This window comes from Aythya fuligula, chromosome 7 (genome assembly GCF_009819795.1).
Source record: "Aythya fuligula isolate bAytFul2 chromosome 7, bAytFul2.pri, whole genome shotgun sequence".
In the NCBI taxonomy this organism is placed as follows: Eukaryota; Metazoa; Chordata; class Aves; order Anseriformes; family Anatidae; genus Aythya; species Aythya fuligula.
In genome coordinates, this window is record NC_045565.1 from 28,486,914 (window position 1) to 28,506,418 (window position 19,505).

The 19,505-nt window shown below is 46.1% G+C and overlaps 1 protein-coding gene across 14 annotated transcripts in view; it reads left to right on the forward strand.

The window, feature by feature from the left end:
• The window catches only part of TCF7L2 (transcription factor 7 like 2), a 174,961-nt gene that overhangs the window by 45,620 nt on the left and 109,836 nt on the right, over window positions 1-19,505 (forward strand). For all 14 annotated transcript variants that reach the window (XM_032191402.1, XM_032191404.1, XM_032191416.1 and 11 more), the window contains one exon: window positions 17,051-17,152. In XM_032191402.1, coding sequence (XP_032047293.1) covers window positions 17,051-17,152 — 102 coding nt within the window. The remainder of the gene's footprint in view (window positions 1-17,050; window positions 17,153-19,505) is intronic.

Genomic DNA, 19,505 nt, shown 5'->3' on the forward strand with positions numbered 1-19,505 from the left:
TCTGGGAAGGTGCAGGGGGCTCCTCGCCAGGGAGGAGCTGCACCAAGCTGGTCCTTGGGCATTGCAAACCATGACTGGAGGGTTATTTGTCCCTGGTTGTTTATTTTTTGCTCTATTTATTTGAATTACCATTTTAAGAAGGGAGGAATTGTCTAGCAATTAGTGCTGTTTGCAGCAGTACCTGTGGTTGGCAAGTTCAGAGCTCCCCTGCATCCACTGTTCACAATCCTGATCCAAGCTCATTTATCATTTTGCATCTCAGAGGTGTTTTTTTCTTTTTTTCCCCTCTCCCCCCATTTTTTTCTCTGAATATTGCTCGCCCTGTGCAACAGATGTGGGGATCTGATCCCACTTCCATTGAAGTCAATAGCCAAATTCCTATCGACTTCGCTGAGAGCGAGAGCGAGCCCCTGTCTGGGGAGCAAGGATTAGAGCTAAGTAGGAGTAAGTAAAGTACAATAAAATCAGAATATCCTACTTACTGCTTAATGCCACGAATTCTGTTTTGAAGAATTTCTGTTTTGAATCCCAGGGCTTTCTGTGCTGGTGAATGCCAAGAGCTGAATTCACGGGGGTGGGGAAGAGGAGGAGTTGACAAGCATAAGAGGGTTTTGGTTTCTGGAGTTAGGAGGCACATTGGTAGAAAGGAATGAAAAACAGTCCGTGATTCCTTCGTGACCCTGCAGTAAAAGGACTTCAGCTGATGGATGAGGGGCTTGGTTTGGCAGACATGCTGCACTGGATCCACTTTTGACCGTGTCAACCAAGTGTCACTGTCTAAATCTGGAGCGCTGTTGTGTATTATGGGAATATAAATAAACCCAGAAAAAGGCTCGGGAAGGGGACAATGGTAGGACAGCATCTGAAAAAATAAAAATAAAAATCTCCCCCTTCCTGTCCCCTTCTAAACACATGGCTAAAATTAAAGTTTTTTTTAAAGAAACAACAAAAACCCAAAACCCCACCAACCAAAGAGGCTCGGGGAGGAGCAGAGCGGTTTCTTGCTCCATGTTTTGCCTCCCCTGAGGCTCCCGGCTCGGTGCGGTGGCAGGGAGTGAGCGAGGCGCGTGGACTTGGGCCCTGCTGATAGCGGCGTGGCCTTTACCCCGCCCGGGCCCCGCCAGGAAGAGCAGGCCGGATTACCCGTGTTTTACAAGCAGGGAGGGTTTATTTTTCTGTGACTCATGCAGGGTGGCGGGGCAGATGGGGGCAATTCAACGTCTTCCCGGAGGGAGCCCGGGTCCTGTATGGTTTCCCCCCACATCCCCATGAAGCCTGCGGGCTGGAGCCGGCTGCGGGTGCTTCCCTCATTAGGGCTCAGCTCCTGGCACGCGGCCGCGGTCTCCCCAGGCAGCCTGCAAGGTGCAGCAGCCCCGTGGTGTGGAGAGCAACGGGGGGCTGCAGGTTTTAGGGAGAGACCAGGTGCTGCCCAAAACTGTGGCTGTAAGGGAATGAGGAGGGGGGAAAGCCCCATTTCTTGGGGTCTCAGCCCCCGGGGGATGCGGCGCAGGGGCTGCGCTGTGCCACTTCCTCCTGTCGCCGCTCGGCTGGGATGCTTCAGCTTCCCTTGCTGGCTTTTCCTTTCTTTTTCCCTTCGCTCTCTCTTTTGGCCGGGATTTTAACATATATCACAGGCTGGTAGGCTAAGAGCCTGGGACTTCCCCTCACCACACTCAAAGTCTTTGATCTTTTGCTTTGGAGGTAACATCAAAAGAATGGCTGAGAAAGACAGCCAGCGCTGTGAAGTTCAACGTTCAAGTTAATAGCTTGACTGAAGGTTGTGCTGCATTGCTGGAGCCGGAGTAAACACCGGCGAGTGCGCGCAGCTCCCTGCCAATGGCCCTCGCGCTGCAGCACGGCTTCGTTTGCATCCGCAATTAATCTGGGCCCTAGCGAAGGGCAGGCTTCTCGTTTTGATTTTGTTATTCTTTAGTTCATTTTTAATTTTAATTCCCCCCCCGCACAGACCATGGGAGAATAAAGGAGCGGGGCGGCTGCTCCGGGGAACGTGTCGGGAGCTGCTTGGCTCGGTGTTCCCAGCAGTCGGCCGCGGATGCGCCCTCGCAGCCCAGTCCTGCAGTCCTTGTGTACTTTGTCATTTCTGGGTTTTTCTTCCTTCTTAAAATGATTAAGCTAACGTCTGTTGGCAAACAATTGCCATTCCTCCTTTGTGGTGTTAATAATAAAAATCATTAACTACGCCCTGTCCAAGCACACAGTCTGGATAGTATGGGCATCTCCACGCCAGATACATGTGTGTGTGTAGATATATATATATGGATACAAATATATTTAATTCCCTTCTCACTTCAGTTTGGTATCTCCTGGTGCATGTGGGTGAATGGCTGACTTTTCTGTCCATTTTTTCCCACTGCCGTGTTCTGCTGTTCTGGTGGCCTCTATTCTGTGTATGTGCTTTGATTTATTTGTATTAATGCACTGTAAATAAGGTGAGGAATTGCATATGATGTTGCACAGCAGTGCACAGCCTGGCCCTTTTCTGCACGGCTTGGAGTGCCAGGTGGAAGCTTGTGGGCAGTGAAGGATGCTCAGGAATGTGTAATAATCTGGCAGTGGCGGTAATGGCATTGGGACCAGAGCTTTCGAGGGGCAATGAGGGGCAAAGCTCCAGCAGACTTCACTGGGGCGATTGGCACTTGTGGGTCAATTGGTCTGATATAAGTTTAAAGCGTAATTATGCATAACTGATAGGATATGGGTTTGTCTGCAGCGTGTTTTGGTGCATACATATGTGGGGTGATTGATGTGAGCACTAAACTCTATAGCAAAATGAAACCAAAGGACTCCATTTGTTTTCAGGCACGTTTATGTGAGCGAGATGCACCAAGGATACCGTTATTCCCCAGACAGAGGCATTTTCTTCTTAATCCTAGAACAAAGAAGTAGGAGATTCAGATTAGGAGGAAAGTTAATGGCCTTAATAAACTATGGGAGAGAGGAGATTTAAAAATGCTCGGAGAGCGAAAGCATTTTGTCTGATAGGACTCAGACTTCTGTAAATTTACATAGGAAAGAAAAGTCTTAGTCATTATATTTTTGCATTTTTTGACCTCTTGAGCAGAGCTTCGCTGTGGGTCTTAAATCACTCAGCAGTGCGAGGGACGGGATTCACAAAGCAGCAAAGACAATCAGGCACCCAAGTTCTTACAGCTTCTTGGAAAAATCCTGACCCGGGTCCTTTGTACTGTGGAGTGAATTAAAAGCCCTGGAGTGTGTGGGAGTTCAGGACATTCGTGCCCTCTCGAGGAAACGTGGAGTGCTCGGGGGGTGACGACCCCGCTGGGTGAGACTGCAGGGCTCTTTCTATGAGGACGGTGAGGCGTGTTAATTTTCGAGCCAATTATCATTCAGAAGTGATGGCAAAGCATCCAGTGCCACGGAGTGACAGCCCACAGCGGGGCTTGCGGGAGCTGCTGGTCTTTTCCTGGACCTCCGGGAGAAGCCTTGGGTGCGCGCACTGAGGCCCTTCAGCCGTTTCTTACCCCCCTCGTTCCCTTCCAGCTCGCTTGCTAAATAATTCTTTCCCCTTTGTTTATTTATTTTCTTAAACAAAACGCAGCTCGTTGCTGTGATTAAGCCCATGCACAGTCAGAGGAGTTTTTCCGTGCTCCCTGTGAGAGCTGCTGCTGGAAAAGCTCCCCTGGAGGGGCCGTCTGGGGGAGGGCAGGGCAGTCCGGGTTCGCTCTGCCCTTCAGGTAACGTCCTGATCACAATACGTTGCAAATCCCATGTTGCTTATGGGGCGACAGGAGGAAAAGAATAATAATATTCAGTAGATTAACAGCTATTGTATCATTGCATGTTGCTTAATAAGCCTGATATTACGTGTGAGAGGTAAGCTCCTTAGCGGAAGCAGGGTGCACTGTAATGACCTTTTGTGTGCAGGTCTGTTGAGATGAAAAGTCCCTCCTGAGGTTAGTGGGTTAGCTATTCAGCATGCAAAAACACCGGCTGCAATGTATTGTCCTGTGCAGACGCTCTTCAGTCTATTAATAAGCTCAAAAATCTGTTTAGGAACCTGATTTTTTTTTCCCCCCTCTGTATCCACCTAGGACAAATTTGACTTGGAAATGGAACAGAATTGCTGTGTCGTGATTTTAAAATAAATAAATAAGCCATTGCTATGAAAGGGAGCTCATTGATCCTTACTGGCTTCGTTTATAATTACCCTTGCATGCAGTCATCCTGCCTCATCTGCAAAACCAAAAACACCTCTCAAAACCCCACCAAACAGCCAGCACAGGTCGTTACGCCCTTCCCCTCCCCAGTCTCTTGAACCTCGAGAACTTATTGCGGACACTTATATTTTATAAGATTATAAAATGTTGTAAGCTTGGAGCCTTTGCTTTCCCGGCTGTTCAGTAAATACACTGGTGTCTCTTGGATGTGCCCTGAGGCTCTGAAACCTGAGGCCTGCCCACATCTTGAGTTCTACTTTCCTCCTTGCAAAGTGCCTCTGGCTAGTGGAGCTGTCGATTGCAGCCCCTTCCACCCCCCTGTGCTGCTTTTTTATTTAAAAAAAAAAAAAAAAAAAAAAAAAAAAAGCTTAAGACAGCTGTAACAAACCTCTGCTCGCTCCTGTTTTTATCAGCTGCAGGTAAGGCTAAAACCTAAAGTATTAATTTGACCCCTGTGGGTCCAGGACACGCAGCATTTGGGATGTGACATTCCTGGTGGGACCAGCCCAGACTCGGGCAGGACCAACCCCACCGGCCGCCCTGTGCCCAAGCACCAGGGCTGGACCTTTTAGGAGAGCATCCCCTGGGTGTGCGTGCTCTTGCAGGCTGGCTCCTGGGTGGTCCAGAGCAGGGCTTTGGCTGTCATCTTGCCGGGGCCTTTCCTGGGGATTCCTGCCCGCTCCTCCTGCACGGACTTGCTGCACCCTGCGCTTTTCCCCTCCTGCAGAGTGCGGGCTGTTGTTGTGCAACTCCTGGGAACAGCAGTGAGGGATGCTCCGTGCTGGGGAGAGTCCCTGTACCATAGCAGGACATTTGCTGATTGTGGTGGTGGTAAAATTATTGTGTTGAATTCTGCATGCACCTGATTGACCATCCTTCGGGGACACTCCAAGCCAAATATTTTTTCTTCGGTGCTTGCTGGCTATTTTAAGTGGAAGCTGTTTTTCTAGTACCTGCAAAGTTCCTTTAATTTTTTTTTTTTTTTGCATATTCATCTCTTGAGAGAGAACATAATATACATGAACAGACTTAAGAAACACTCAGTGTTCCCAAACCACGGTCCTTTAAATAAATAAATACAAAAGTTGCCTTGTGGGCCAGCCAGTTCAAAATGCCTGCTCTATATTTAGCAGCAAGAGCAACATTTTAGGCCAGATTTATATGCTCAGGGCTGCTCTGATGACTCCTTTGTTTTAACTTGGGGTCCGTGGCATTGCAGTGTGACAAATGCACATGGCGCGAGGCTGGCCGGGTCGGTCCGTCCGTCCGTCTGCGGTGCTGCATCCGCTCCCCCGGGCCATGGCCAAGATGCTCGCAGGGGGATCGGGATCGCAGCCACGCAGCCCTCGCCTCTCCGGTGCAAACCTCGGCCACAACCACAAGGATTTGGTGCAGGGGGCAGAGGCCCTCCGGGACGGGAGCTGTTGTGGAGCAGCTGATGCATTTCTCCCTTGTGCAGGGCCCTGCCCAGTCAGCATTTCTGCACAGAATTAAATAATAATAATAAAAAATATATTTTCTCTTCCTCCCACCATTTGAGGGTCTCATGCATGTTGCACTTTAACCTATGCAGAATAAAATCTGGTTTTATGCTTTCTTTTTCTAATCTAGATATGAGCATGATTTTGATTTGCTGCTTGAAAAAGTGGGTTTATTTATTTATCCCCCCCCCCTCTTTCCCAATTCATTAAAATTGAAATGTTTATTTTGCACTGGGGCATTGTGCAGTTTGACTTTGTTTCTAGTCACTTGAGCTTGGGGAATGGATGTACTGGTATGGTTGTTTTGACTTATGAAAATTTTTTTCCTTTTAAATAAACAGAACACTTTTCCAGAACTTCCAGTAGTACACTTTGTATCTCTTTGTCCCTAAAAGATGCCAATTCAACAAAAGTTGCCTATGTTGAATGCATAACATACAGTACTTGAAAATTCAGAATGCATTTCTGAAGGCATGTCACACAGCTATTTGAACGGTACAAGAATTGTACTTATTTCCATTGGAGTGCCTTTTTAGCTGGAAAAAATAATCCACAGTGGTCTCAGTCCTGGACCATATTTGTTTTAACATCTATCTACATCTCCTTTAAGAAAAAAAAAAATCAAAACAATGTTTTACTTGTTCTTGAGGAAGAGTTTGTGTGGCTGATGATTCAACAAAGAATATTTTAAAAATACTTCATTTAAATACCATAAATGCATATTGCATTGTTTTGGTAGTGCTGGAGGAAACCAGAAAATAAATACGTGGGGTGGCTGCCCAGGAAAGAGAGGTGACAGCACAGATTTAGTGAATACTTCAGTTGTTTGTTTTTCGCTTTGATCCCAAATGATTCACTCAGTCCTCTGCCTAAATATATTTTTCCTACCGAAATGGGAGCCAGCTTTCCCTCCGGTCAGGCCGGGCGTCTTTTCTATGGCTAGCTGAGGTGTAGGGAGGTAAAGAAGGTGTTTGCATGGGTGCATCCCTCCTTCAGCAAGGGTCATGGTGCTTCTCCTAAAGGCAAGAGGACCTTTTGACCCCTCCCAGACCTTTGTTACAAAGGAATTTGGGAGAATTGGGGGAAGGTGTGGGCTGCTCTCGAGGGGTTTAGGTTGGATGTGCGGGGTGTGCTGTCCGACAGTGGGCAGGTGGAGGTGGCTAATGGTTGTGTGAGGGTCTGGGGGATCAAGGCCTTCAGCTGGTGGATGGTTGAGACACGCAGCTCATGCTGGAAAGGAGAACGGGTGAGAGTGGCCCTGCTAGCCCCGTGGGCAAGTGCCCTCGAAGGATAAGCGGAGAGGAGGGTTATTGATAGGGGAAGCAACTGGTGCTGGGAGGGAACGTGCTTTTCCCAGCTCTCCAGGAGGGATTTGGAAAGAGCTGTAATCCTGGGTTAGGAGTAATTTGTTACAGCAAGACGATACTTGAGTGGCAGGAGGATGCTGGCGGAGGCGCGAGGCGGCTGCGCTCGGAGGAGTAGCTGGTCTCGCAGAAGGTCAGCCTGACACGAATCCCACCCCAGCCCACAGGTTTTGTTTCTCAGCCAGCGCAATTAGCTCAGGGGACTCTTGACCTTTTTTTACATCTTTCAAAGACATCTCCACACATCTGAGCTAAAAGATTGCGCTGAGGAATGTGGACCAGGATATGATGCAGTGGAAAGTTTTTTCCAGTCAGGCCTTCTGAAAAACAAAGTAACCCCAACAGCAACCTTCCCAGCTCCTCAGAGGAGGTCAGAGCATTTCTGGTTTCGCTGTTATCTTCAGGACTCTTTCCTGAGGTTGTCTTTAGGTTACATTTTTGTGTTAACTTTTTGGGGTTTGTTTTGAGTTTAAAAAAAAAAAAAAAAAAAAAGAAAAAAAAAAAAAAAGATATAGACAAAAGTTACCAACCCCGGGGCAAGAGAATTTTGCAAGTTCTTGGTTTTCGCGACAGCCTGAAACCCTTGGAGCCATGTATTCTGCAGTAACCCCTCGTTGCATTGAAGACCCAATCACATATAGAAACCACAGGGGAGGCGACAGGAAATTCGGTATGAAATTTGCTGGGTTTACTAGAGAGTGGCTCCCGGCAGTTCACCCAGAATTGCTACATCAACAGGAATTTTTGTGGTAGTGATTCGAGTCATGAGTTTCACTTACCCAACATCAGGAGAAAATATGACTCTTTCAGTAAAAGCCCCATTGGGCGATGTTACAGTGAGGAGCAAAGAGCTCAGTTCTCCCATAGCATCTTTATTCCTGCATCCCGTGGGAGCTGGCAAACCAAATCCCAACTCTCAGTAGCATTGCACCTCTCGGTAGTGCCCTGTGGTGTTTGCAGGTACTTTGTGGGATCTGAGATAAGAATTTGGAAGAAAAGGGGAATAAAACCCTACCCAGTCAGTCCTGTGCCAGTGTCTGAGATGCCCCTTTGAAGAGGACTGTGGCTTGTGGTGTGCTGCATGGGGAACCCTGCTGCAGCTCCCTCGTCCACATCTGCTGACTTGTGGTAGCTGTAGGTGCTGAGCGCTTTACAAATCAATCCCCTTGGCTCAGGTCTCATAAACTGAGGCTTCTGAACTCAAGTGGCTCCTTACAGCAAGGATGTGACAAATTGCTTGTACTGGATCCTGTGGAAACATAGCATGGTGCCGCTGTGCTGGTGGACGTTGCCACAAGGCCAGCGTGCTGCAGCAGCCCTTCCCCACCCTCCTCCTCCTCCTTCATCCCTTTGCACCACAAGAAACCAAAGTAGACTTCCCCTTCCAACAAACAGGAAGCAATTTGGAGAACAGATTGGGAAGCTGGGGATCTCTAGTGATGGTAACAAATGAGGACAGGAGGTAGCACTGGCCCTGCGTACACTTAGGCACAGATAGCTGTCAGTTTTATTTCACACACATGTAGGTTTGCTGGAAAAGGGTATCAGCTCAGCAGCCATTTTGCATCCTGCTCACATCGAGGTGACTTTGGTGATGGGTGACAACCAGAGGAGCCTGGTTAATGCTTCCCAAAATTTAGAAATGCGTAATTCCTGCTTTAAATGATGGAGTGGAGGGGAAGGTGGAGGTCTGTTTTGGAGGGCCCTTTTTGTTCCACACCCCGCCGTCCTGGGGCATGGATACATGCACTGGGGTGGGAGAGGGGACCAGGACAGGGCAGGCGTGTTCTGCAGTATCAAAGCACGACCAGGCTGATCTACCACTGAGCTGTGTGTGTGCTTTTTCTCCTTGTTTTGTTTTCTTTTGTTTGTTTTGATGTTTTCTCTTCAGGACAAATAAATAAATAAAGGGTAGTTGCAAAGCTTTAAAGCTGCAGTCCCTCCTTTACAAATGGAGTTAGGTTCTTTACAGAGCTGGAAAGTTTTAAGGGAGGCAAGGTTCCCCTGGAGCGGCCCTTCTGTTATAATGGAGGTAGTCCAGTGCCGTGATCTCTCTCCCTAACATGCTGTCAGATATTTTTACTGTCTTTATTTAATGGGGAGGAAAGGAATTATATTTTATAGACCATAAAATGCATTCTTGGACTTCATGCAAACACTGGTTACCAATTGTTCTCTCACTCTCTGGGAGATTGCCAGGAGGAGAAATTAAATGTGGGTCTGTACATCAAATTGTTCAGCGAGTCTTAGAGCTGGGTTAGCTTTGCTGGTTCTAAACAAGCTGTATCTACAGAAAGACTTTGTTGAGATTTCATGACTGTCCCATTCTTTCTCTAATGGAAACTCTATGCTTGAGTGGAACAGAACAGGTTGCAGAGAAAATCTGGGAAAAATAGTTTGAAGATGATGTACTTTTTTTTTTCCTTATTTTTTTTTTTTTTCTTCTGGCTTAAAAGTAGGTAGGTAAAAAAATTTGTTCTTGTTCCTTGGGTGAAATTATGCTTTTATTTGTGCCTGTGTTTTGGAACAGTATTTTGTAGACATCTGTAAAATCCTCAAGCAGCCTGCTGATTTGTGCAGTGGGGCTGTGGAGGCTTTCAAATTAAATGTGAAAGTAATGGTGCTTTCCCAAGCTCCACCCGTGATCAAGAAACACTGCCTGCAGTTGTTCTGCTGAGATACCATGTGAACTGCAGAAAGTAGTGCTGTGCTGCTGTGTCACATGAATTCTCTTCCTCTTGTAAGTCTAAAAAAAAAAAAAAAAGTTTAATTCCTGCAGTAGCTGATTAGCCTTAGCTTCTTCATGCCCAGTGTCAAAATCCTAGAACTCCACTGGCATCCACCAACCTTGCAAAACAACTTTACTTGGGTGTTTCAGTAAAACTGATGGCAAGCATACCTTTCATCCATTTCCTCACGAACAAATAATTATCTGAATGTCCTTGAACTTTCGTAGGTGTTAATTTTTAAAGATGCTTCTGAGGACCTGCTGGGTATTGTCTTTAGCGCTCTCCTGGAGCAGTCTCCTCTGTGCCCTTAGCGTTATGCAGACAAAGGCAGCACCAGTAGCCGTGACGTGCTGCAGCAGTCCTGGGATGTAGCTGTGGTGTTGCAGCTCATCCAGGATGCTGGCGAAGAGCTCTGTGAGGGCACGGGGCCTGATGACTAGGTCAGGAGAAAGCTTTGGTGTTTTTGGGGTGTTCCTCTGTCTCCCCTCGGTCTGACGGCTCACCCAAGAGGGAACATTGTTCATTTAGGGGCCCGTGGGGCTCCAGCTATTCTTTTGTGCTCTATCTCACCCCACAGCAGGCGTGAGCTTTCCCCACAGCCTCAGACTGCTCCATGGCTTCAGTGAGGCACTGTCAGCTCACAGGGTTTCTGCTCTCCAGCATCTTTCCTTTGAGATGATCTGAGACTGTTTAATCGCTAACACGTTTCTGTGATTTTCAGGCTGTGGTGGACTCCGCGTTCTCCTTTTGTATGCCCTAAGCAGCACTTCAGCAATGTGACAAAGGCACAGGCAAAATATTAAAATGGGCAACTCAAGGCCCCCTTTTCAGGGACTCCTTGTGCATGACTGGAAGGGAAAGAGACAAGGTCACTAGAGCTCTCAATAACTGGGAAATTCAAGGCAATAGAAGTGCCTTGTTCAGGAATATATCACAAGATGGTCTGGCTGATAGCGCTGGTGAATAAGCATTTTAAATTGGGAAGAGGGCTAAATGCTGTATGTGCATCTGTCTGTGCAGGTATATACCACTTACCAGTTCCTTTTTTTGTGTGTGTGTTTGTATTAATTTTACCCTATTTATTTTATCCCTATGTATTTTTATTTAATCATTTCTTTTTGCAGTGTTACAATAATTTAAAGGGTGATTTTTTTTTTTAAGTGGAGATGTGTGATAAATACTTCCATGTTATACAATAACGTGCTTTCATTTCTTGAGGTAGGGGAACCTTTTGTGGGAAAGGATCAGTCTCATTGATATAAGCCTTGTTGCTCTCATTTTTAGCAGCTCCCCTGTGCTTCATCGTGGTATATTACATATTCTGTAGAGGAGCTGAACATTGTGGGTGGTGTCTATTATTTTTCATATGAAAAATTCCAGACATTGCAGATCTGCAAGAAATAGGACACCCTTGTAAAGTTTCTGTAGCAATCTCCTTCGGTTAGTCATTTGCTGGTAGTTTATGTTGTTCTCACACTGTACACACCTACAAGCAAGGTGATAACTGAGGGCAAAAATGATGGATGGAGGCGGATAGATGGATCCATCTAACTAATAGATAGAGAACAAGCTGAGGGTTCTGGTTTTGGATCCCATTTAAGCCCTTCTGACTGCAGTGGGGACGCAAGTAGGTTGCAGTCCTTGCATTGTAGGCACCAAGACAGTATCCTCTTAGAACTACTTTTCTTTTCTGCAAAGAGAAATTATAGTCTTGTTAAGCTCTGTTTTTGTTACTATCGCTTTACCCCTAATCCCTTCATAATTTTAGTGTCCTGAGTTACTACTGAATTATCTTTAGTTAAAATGTGCCTAGGTGGCTGCCCAGATGAGTTGCTAGCTAAATATTGGGGAAACCTCTGAAAGCTTCAAAGCTGGCATCCAGGTGGGTGCTTCCAAGTGCTCCTGCAGGACTGGCCGAGGGAGGAAAATTAGGGTCAGGAATCTGTCAGTTCGTGTGGTGTGTTGAGAGGCAGGAAGAGCTCAGACTGAAGGTGCTCCGATATGTCTGGGAGAGGTGTCGGAGGCCTGTGGCACCATGCAGCCTCTGACTGCAGCAGCCCTGCTCCTGCTTGCTTCAGTTCCTGGGAGCTAATAAGCACCAGCTGCAGGAAACCCGAGCTGGAAAGTGTTGTGCAGCTTTCCTTGTTTAAAAACATGGACTATTTTTTTTTTTTTTTTAATCGTGTTTATGTATTTATATGCTCTGGGACATCACTCGTAGGGCATTCCAATGGTGAAAACAATAATGTGACAAGGGAGCAGCTCCAGGTCGGACACCGGTGCAGGAAACACCTGCAAGCCCTGTGCCATCCCTCTCGTCGGGGCTGCGCTGCTGCGAGCCCTGGAACTGGGGGACGCTGGCAATGAGTAAGAGTTTCCAGTCAACTCCTCCAGTCCTGCAAGTGGATTTTAGCTGCTTTGAACGAGCTCTGCCCTGAAATCTTGAGAAATATGTTTCTTTCACAGCTTCTTTGAATGTTTTTTTTTGTGGGGGGGGGGGATGGATGGACACCTGTGCGGAGCTGCTCCTGGTGGGTCCCTGCTTTGCAGGGCGTGCTGGTTGCAGATGGGAGGTGAGGACGTGCTGCTCCTAGAAGTGAAGGATTGGTTTTTTTTTTCCCCCCCTTCTACCAAAAAAAAAAAAAATCTGTGCAGTTCAAATCATTTGCTTTTTCCCTTGTGCTGACAATTTAACAGCCTTTTTAAAAGCTTTGGTTTCTCTCAAGTATGCTCGCCCCATACGTATTTTAATTTTTGTGCAGAGGCCTGGAGCTTAACAATTATTTTGCTTAAGCTCTCAGAGACTTGCCATAAAACTTTTTTTTTTCTTTTTTAAACACACACATGCTAATGATCCTCATCAGATCATATTGTTAAACAGGGAATAAACTACTCAAGCCAAGATGACATTATTTTAAAAAATGTAAAAAGCGGGCCAGCAGAGTCCGTTTCAACAGTTTCGCTCCGAAATAATTTGCACAGATTTGTTTAGGGTTAACTTGTTGAAAAGCCCGGTGTTTGCGCAGGCAAGGCGCGATTTCCACGTTGAGAGATGCTGGAGAGGAGCGAACGCGTGTCCGGCGCTCGCAGGAGCGGACGGTGGGAACTTCCCCCGCCTGCCCTTCCCCTCCGGTGCAGGAATGCAAACCCAGCCTCGGAGGCTGGGAAAGTCGGCCTCGAATTTTTGTGGACTCCTTGCAAATCAGAGGAACCGTCTGGCTCAAATCTGCATTTAGGGCCGAGAGAATAGGATTTCCTGCTATTTAGTCGCTTGAGGAAGGAAAGGATTTACCTCTCTGCTGTAATAGCGCTTGACTTTTATTTTTTTCCCTCTTTTTTTTTTTTTTTAATAAGAAAATCGGAGCGTAGCGCAGCCGTAGTAAACCTGCAAAAGCAATCACGCCTCCTGCCCCCATCCCATCCCTTCCCTCGCCCTCCCCGCGCACCGTGCCGCACGCAGGCACCGCGATGGGGCTCTCCCCCTCGCCCCCAGCCCCAGCACCGAGGGGCCGGGGTGCGGGCTGGCGTCTCCCTCCGTCGTGAAAGAGAGAGTTGTGGAGGGCGGCCGCTCGCCGCAGCTCCGTCGGGCCGCGCTCTGCCCGCCATCTGGATTCGGTTAGCTCGCTCGGCAGTAGGGCTGAGTCTCATTTCCTCCAACCAGTAATGTTATATAGGCAGTGATCCTGTTCTGCCCTAACATAATTGAAAATTATGTGTATTGTAGACTCGCAGCGCTGAAATGTAGACTCGTAAAAATCTGTGGCTCAGGTAGCCTGTGGAGATTGAATTTGGCACACAATGAAGCTTTTATGTAAAGTAAGAATTATAAGCCACCACATCAATATTGTGTTACAGGCATGACAATTCTTGGATGAGGAGCCCTCAAGTCAGGCTCGTCACCTTAAACAATGCTAATATTTTGTCCTTTATCAACGGGGCTGGCACTGGAGAGCCCGCAAGTGGCCAGCAGCGTCCCACTGCTGAAGCTGTCGGTCCAACAGCTTGAGGCAGACCCCAGCCCTCCACGTCCACCTGGTGGAGAGGACATCTGTCCCTCGGTGGGGCCGGGGTGCTGGAGCCCAGCCACTTGGGGGAGATGTGGAAGCTGTTTACTGACCCTCACACCTTCCTTGCTTTCTGTGGGAGCTGTTGATTTATTTATTTATTTATTTATTTATTTATTCCCCCTTCCATATTGGCAATGGAAGCTGTCATGTGTGCAAAACGGAGCCCAGCTCATGCAGGATGCCACGGGCTTTCACAGCCTGTTAGGTCCCAGAGGAGAAGCGGCTTTGGCTGTGTTTGAGCATTTGAACTGGAAAGTTTTTGGACCTGCTTTGGCAGGGGTGGGTAATGGAAGGACTTAAACTGAGAGCCCAAACTGTAAGGGTCTACAGCACAGAGAAGCAAAGTAACACTGAGCTCTATCCTGAAGTTTCTTGCGCTGGCTCTCATGAGATGGAGGCAGAGCAGGAACAATCACGCTGTCTTGCACTGTTTCTTCTTCTGGGAACTTAGTGCTAAAAAAAAAAAAGCATAGCTGACAGTCTTGAAGGCTTTACAATCCTTGCAGTAATTACTGGCTGGACAGGGTCTGATGTGAGCTTGCTCACGCTGCCCTGTCAGTGCCTCTCACTGTGCCCCTGGGGACAGCCTCAGAGAAGCCCACGCGTTTCTTGGCCTGTCTTTTAGGGCAGCCGCTGACCTGAGCTCCCTCACGGATCACCAGGTTTGTAGGAATATTCCAGAGTTGCTCGTGAGCCTCAAGTGGTCATGGAAAAATAAGTGCGGTTGTTTTGTTTTGGTGGACGATGGCTTCCCAGCCACTTCCAGCAAGCTGGCTGCTTCAGCTGTGGTAGAAGCAACTTCTCACTCTCCAAAACAGTCATGTACCATGAGGCAGACATTCTGTGAGGATGTTTTCCTTGGAAGAAGAGAAAAATGCAGTCTCTAGAATGACACACTTGCTTTACTAGCATTTAATAACTTCACTCCCCAGCTGAAATATCAGGGGAAGTCTCTAGTCACTGTGAGCCACCAGGACTGTCGTTAGGGAGCTTTTGTGCCTTTCTGCAAATCCATATGCCCCTTTATGCGGTGGTGTTACGGTCACTGCATGTGAAAGACAACTGATGGACTTCCAAAAATGTATCAGTTGACTTGCTCAATAGCGCCATCCACAAATCTGAAATGTATTGGATTTCCCCTGAAGTTAAGAAGCTCTCAGTCAGCCTAGGCTTTGGGTTCATTTTCTGTGCACTTGGGTTGCATTTTTAAGCATTTCTTTGAAACCACAAAGGGTTAGAAAGTTACTTTAGCATAATCTCAACTTTTAAATTTATGTTGTGGTCACCTATATTGAAGAGCTGGGATTTGATGCAAGCAATCAAATATCTGGAGGCTTACAATCAAGTTGTATGAGTTAGCAATGCCACTTACGGTAGGCTAGTTCTGGTTTGTTTGGGTTTTATTTCTTGTTTTTAAGAAGTGCTGAAACATTCTGGTCCACATTGCAGAAATCCCAAATGTGAAGATGAATAAAAACAAGACTTATTGGAACTTGAGGAACTCAAAAGGGGCACAAATCCAGAGTATGGGTTTGTTTATTTGCATTCCAGTAGCTCAGAAATCTCAGGCCCTCCAAGCGATGGGAAAGGGGAATGCATCCTCCCGCTTTTGGTCACCTCGGTGCCTATGGTCTTGCAGCAAACTGGCCTTGCATGCTCGCAAATGTTTTGCATACGTGAGCAAATGTGATAGTGATGTGCTGAAAGCATGGAACCAGATCTCCTTCCTTCCTTCGCTGAGATTTAGATACAGCTTCCGCTGCTAGCCTGGAGTGGCAGGGGCTGATCGTGCGTCGTTCTCCTTCAAGATTACTTAAGGAAACAAAGTGATGGGTAAACATAACTCTTTCTCTAGATATTTTCTAGGAATAGATCTGTTAGGTCAATCAGAGTCCAGTACTATCCTCAGTGGTCAGATCTATGTATACAGCTGCTTTTCTTAGGTCTGGGAGGGGGCTGAAGGTATGTGGTAGTAAGCATTTCTTCCAGCGCAATCCGGGGCTTTTAGAGATCATATATTAACCATTGGCACAGTGTTGCGCCACACGGAGAGTAAAGCTGGGGCAGAAATTGTATCTGTGCTGCATGGAAGAGTGGTTTGGGGCTCACTCATTTCTCTGCAGGACTGGTTTTGGTGAGAACAGAGGGCCGTGCTGCTGCAGCACAGTGGGCACCAGTTCTGTGGGAAGTGTGTGATCACTGGGTGATCTGGTTGAGTGTGGTGGGAGGATAGACATGTTCCAGAGCCAAAGATTTAGTTGGTATTTGATGCTGGTTAAGTCCATGGGAACGTTCAGCTGCTTCTTGAAGGGTAGTTATGGTGGTTTTTGTTGTTTCTTTGGTTTGCTTTCTGAATCAACACCTCCTTATGCTGGAGACTGGCAGTATATTGAAACTATCTGCCAATGGCAGTGATACAAATACGGTCTGGCTGCCCCAGTGCCTGGCCAGGGCAGCCAAGAGCAAATGCACCAGGCCGTATTCTGTCTTGGGCATCATCAACTGGAGAGCTTATTACGTTTGGCTGTGTAATTGAATAAGTTACACTGTGCAAGTCCCTTAAGGATTGTCCTTCAGAAGGTTTCTCTCCTGCTGATGATGAGCAAGAAGAAAATAACCCATGGTGACTCCCAGAACTGGTGGAAAAGAGAGAAAATAAGTCTAAGAACCAACAGTGATTTGGCCTCACATTGCTTTTTGGGCAGACCTCTGATTTTAGGGTTCACACAGTGGTGTGAAGTTGGAGGAGTTAAGGTGGTGCATGCATTGAAAGAAGGCTGAGAGACAATCCATTAAATACAGAGATCGTATTCTTAACCTGTGATAGGTGTTTTCCCTCTCCTATAATTGATAATCTACCTTCCCCTCCCTTGGCCCATCCTCTCCATGGTTTTGGTATTTTGCTTTTGTGCAGCTTTTATTGCTCTTCTAGATTTTTTTATGATTAATAAAATTAATGTAATATTGTCTTTGCAATCTGCTGTGCTTTCTTATTCCTGAACTTTAATGTAGTGGCATGAAATTGTTAGACAGATTTTGTCTCCACAAACATGTGAAGTCGTCTTAATTTTTGTTTCTGTTCCGTGCATACGTTTTAATTTGTATCTTTTTGCCCATGTTACCTAAGATTTGTTTTTGGTTTATTTATTTTTTTTTGCCTTTCTTTTCTGAACTCATTTTTCTTTTCCCATTTTTGTTTCCTCCATCCAGTATCTGCAGATGAAATGGCCACTGCTTGATGTTCAGGCAGGGAGCCTTCAGAGTAGACAAGCCCTCAAGGATGCTAGGTCTCCATCTCCAGCACACATTGTTGTAAGTAAACGCAGAAGATGTTCTTCCTTTCTTTAAAAAAAAAAAAAAAAAAAAAAAAAAAGGATTTGACAGTAATCGCATTGATTGTCATCAGTTTTCTTTTATGTGAACTGAAAGATTCAAAACAAACAAACCCTAACAAGCCTGTGGTAAAAGGAGGGAATATATATTCTATTCTTTGGTTGTTTGTGAAATTATCATTCATTATGCTTAGCTCTGTGCTTCTTAGGAGAGCACAAAGTTGAAAATGCTCTAAAATAACATACTGCAGAATTATTTAGTGGAAGTGAAGTCCGATCAGGTTGGTTATACATGTGACTATGTTGAACTGAAATGAATGGAGAGAGACTTTCGGAAAGCATACTAAAAAAAAAAAAAAAAAAAGAAAAAAAAAAAGGAACAAAAAACCAAGCCTGTTCTATACTCTTTGCTTTATATAAAAAAAAAAAAAATCTATTCCTATTGCAAAATCTTGAGGGAAGGTTTGTGAGAACTGGTCAGCATTCTACCTGGGTGAAAGGAAGGGTCAGCGGAGTTAAGTTCCACAAGAGCACATCTTTCTTTGCATTGTGATGACTTATCTAGTATAAAAAGTGTTATCAGATGTTTACTACTTGCCTGCAAAATACCAAGTAATTTATAAGTAGTTTTTTAGTAGCATTGATAATAATAACGTTCTTTTATTAACCTCTCAGTTATTTTGTTGTTGTTTCTATTGCAAAAACAATGTTGAATTTGAAATCTTTAGTACAAATTTGCATGAGAGGCTGGGGGGGGGGGGTGATTTAATTTTCTAAAATAGCTTCCATACAGGCTTTTAAAAAAATGTTTGTTTATATGGCACTATGCAAGAATGGCAGTATTTATTTGCCCATCCTCACCTATGGCCAGTTTTGGCACAATCTATCGTTACGGGGCCTGTTAGCTCTGAGTGTTCATCTGAAGAAATGGTATGGAGCAGGTTAGAATATTTCTTCAATAATACTCTATCATCAAATTTTGGATTTTTTAAAACCCTTTTTTTATGATTAATGGATGACAAGGTGAATCCCAAGAAACACTGCTTGTTCTTTATCTTTTGTTATAAAGTCTAACGTGGACGTAGTTGACAGATCATACAAGACACACATTTGTTCTGTTAGAAATTTAAAATCAGAGTAAACGTTTGTGAGGAGTTTGTTATTCTGTTGTTGTCTCCACGTTGAGAAGTGCCAGGCCTTTGCTATGAATGCCTTAGTTTTTTTTTTATTTAAAAAAGAAAAAGAAGAGAAAAAGAAAAAAGTCTCCTATCTTCTAGGTTTTCATAGCTTCTAAAATAGATCTCAGTATGGCAGAGTGATGAGCATAGGTCTGGTACTTGCTTAGGCAAGGCACTGATTGCTTCAAATTTTCAGAGTGACTTTGTTTTGCCTCCCTGGGCACTTGGGCTGTCACTGAAGGAAGAAATGGGAGAATAGATGTTCGGCTGCTTATTTAGAGCAGTGCAGCCATCAAAACCTGCCGTTACCTTCTTCCTAGTAAGAAAGGAACTAAAACAACTTCCTGATTTTAGTTTTTTTCTGAATGCCCTGACTAAGCAGTAGGGCTGGAAGCGGGAGCGCTCCCCGGGCTCCGGGGCTGGGAGCTCAGCCTGGGCCTGCCTGGGGGGCGCAGCTTTGCGCGGGAGGGTTTTCTCAGCTGGCTGCAGCCTGGGACAGCAGGCAGATGTGGTGGGGAGCAGCGCTGGGCATCACCAGCACCTTCCACTGCCCCTCAGGCTTTGCTTTGAAAGCCCGAGGGGCTCGTGGTGCCGGGGCTGGCTGGGTCCCTGCTCGCAGCATCACCACTGCTGGCTCCCAGCCCCTCCACAGGGTGTGGGTGAAACGGAGATGAGTTGACAGCACAGGCACACATGCACAAAAAAGGGCGCTGCCCGTTCAAAAATCAGGATCCTTTTGGAAAATAAAGAGAAACCTGTTTCCAGGAAGGCTGAGGTTGATCTGCTGTGTATTTTGACCATTTATGGGGTTCTTATGGGTCTCTTTAAAAGCTGTTTCACTCTGCTATTCAATAAAAAGCATATTTACCATAGCAACCACTTAGGCCGTGAGGAACATATACTACCTCTGAGATGGAGGCCACCTTCCAAAAGAGCCACAGCTGGCATTTGTAATGTGATCTTTTGTGCTACTTACAATGTTGAAGGGGAGAGGAGGCGAGGGAGCGAGGTGGGGGAGCGATGGGTTTCGAGGTGTGGGGGGGCAGTTTCTGCAAGGTTTAATGTTTATTTCTAACAGCAAACTGTTTTGCCTTGTTCTGTTTAAATAAATAAAGGCAGTTTTTTCCACCCTTTTTCCTGGCATCCACCCCAGGC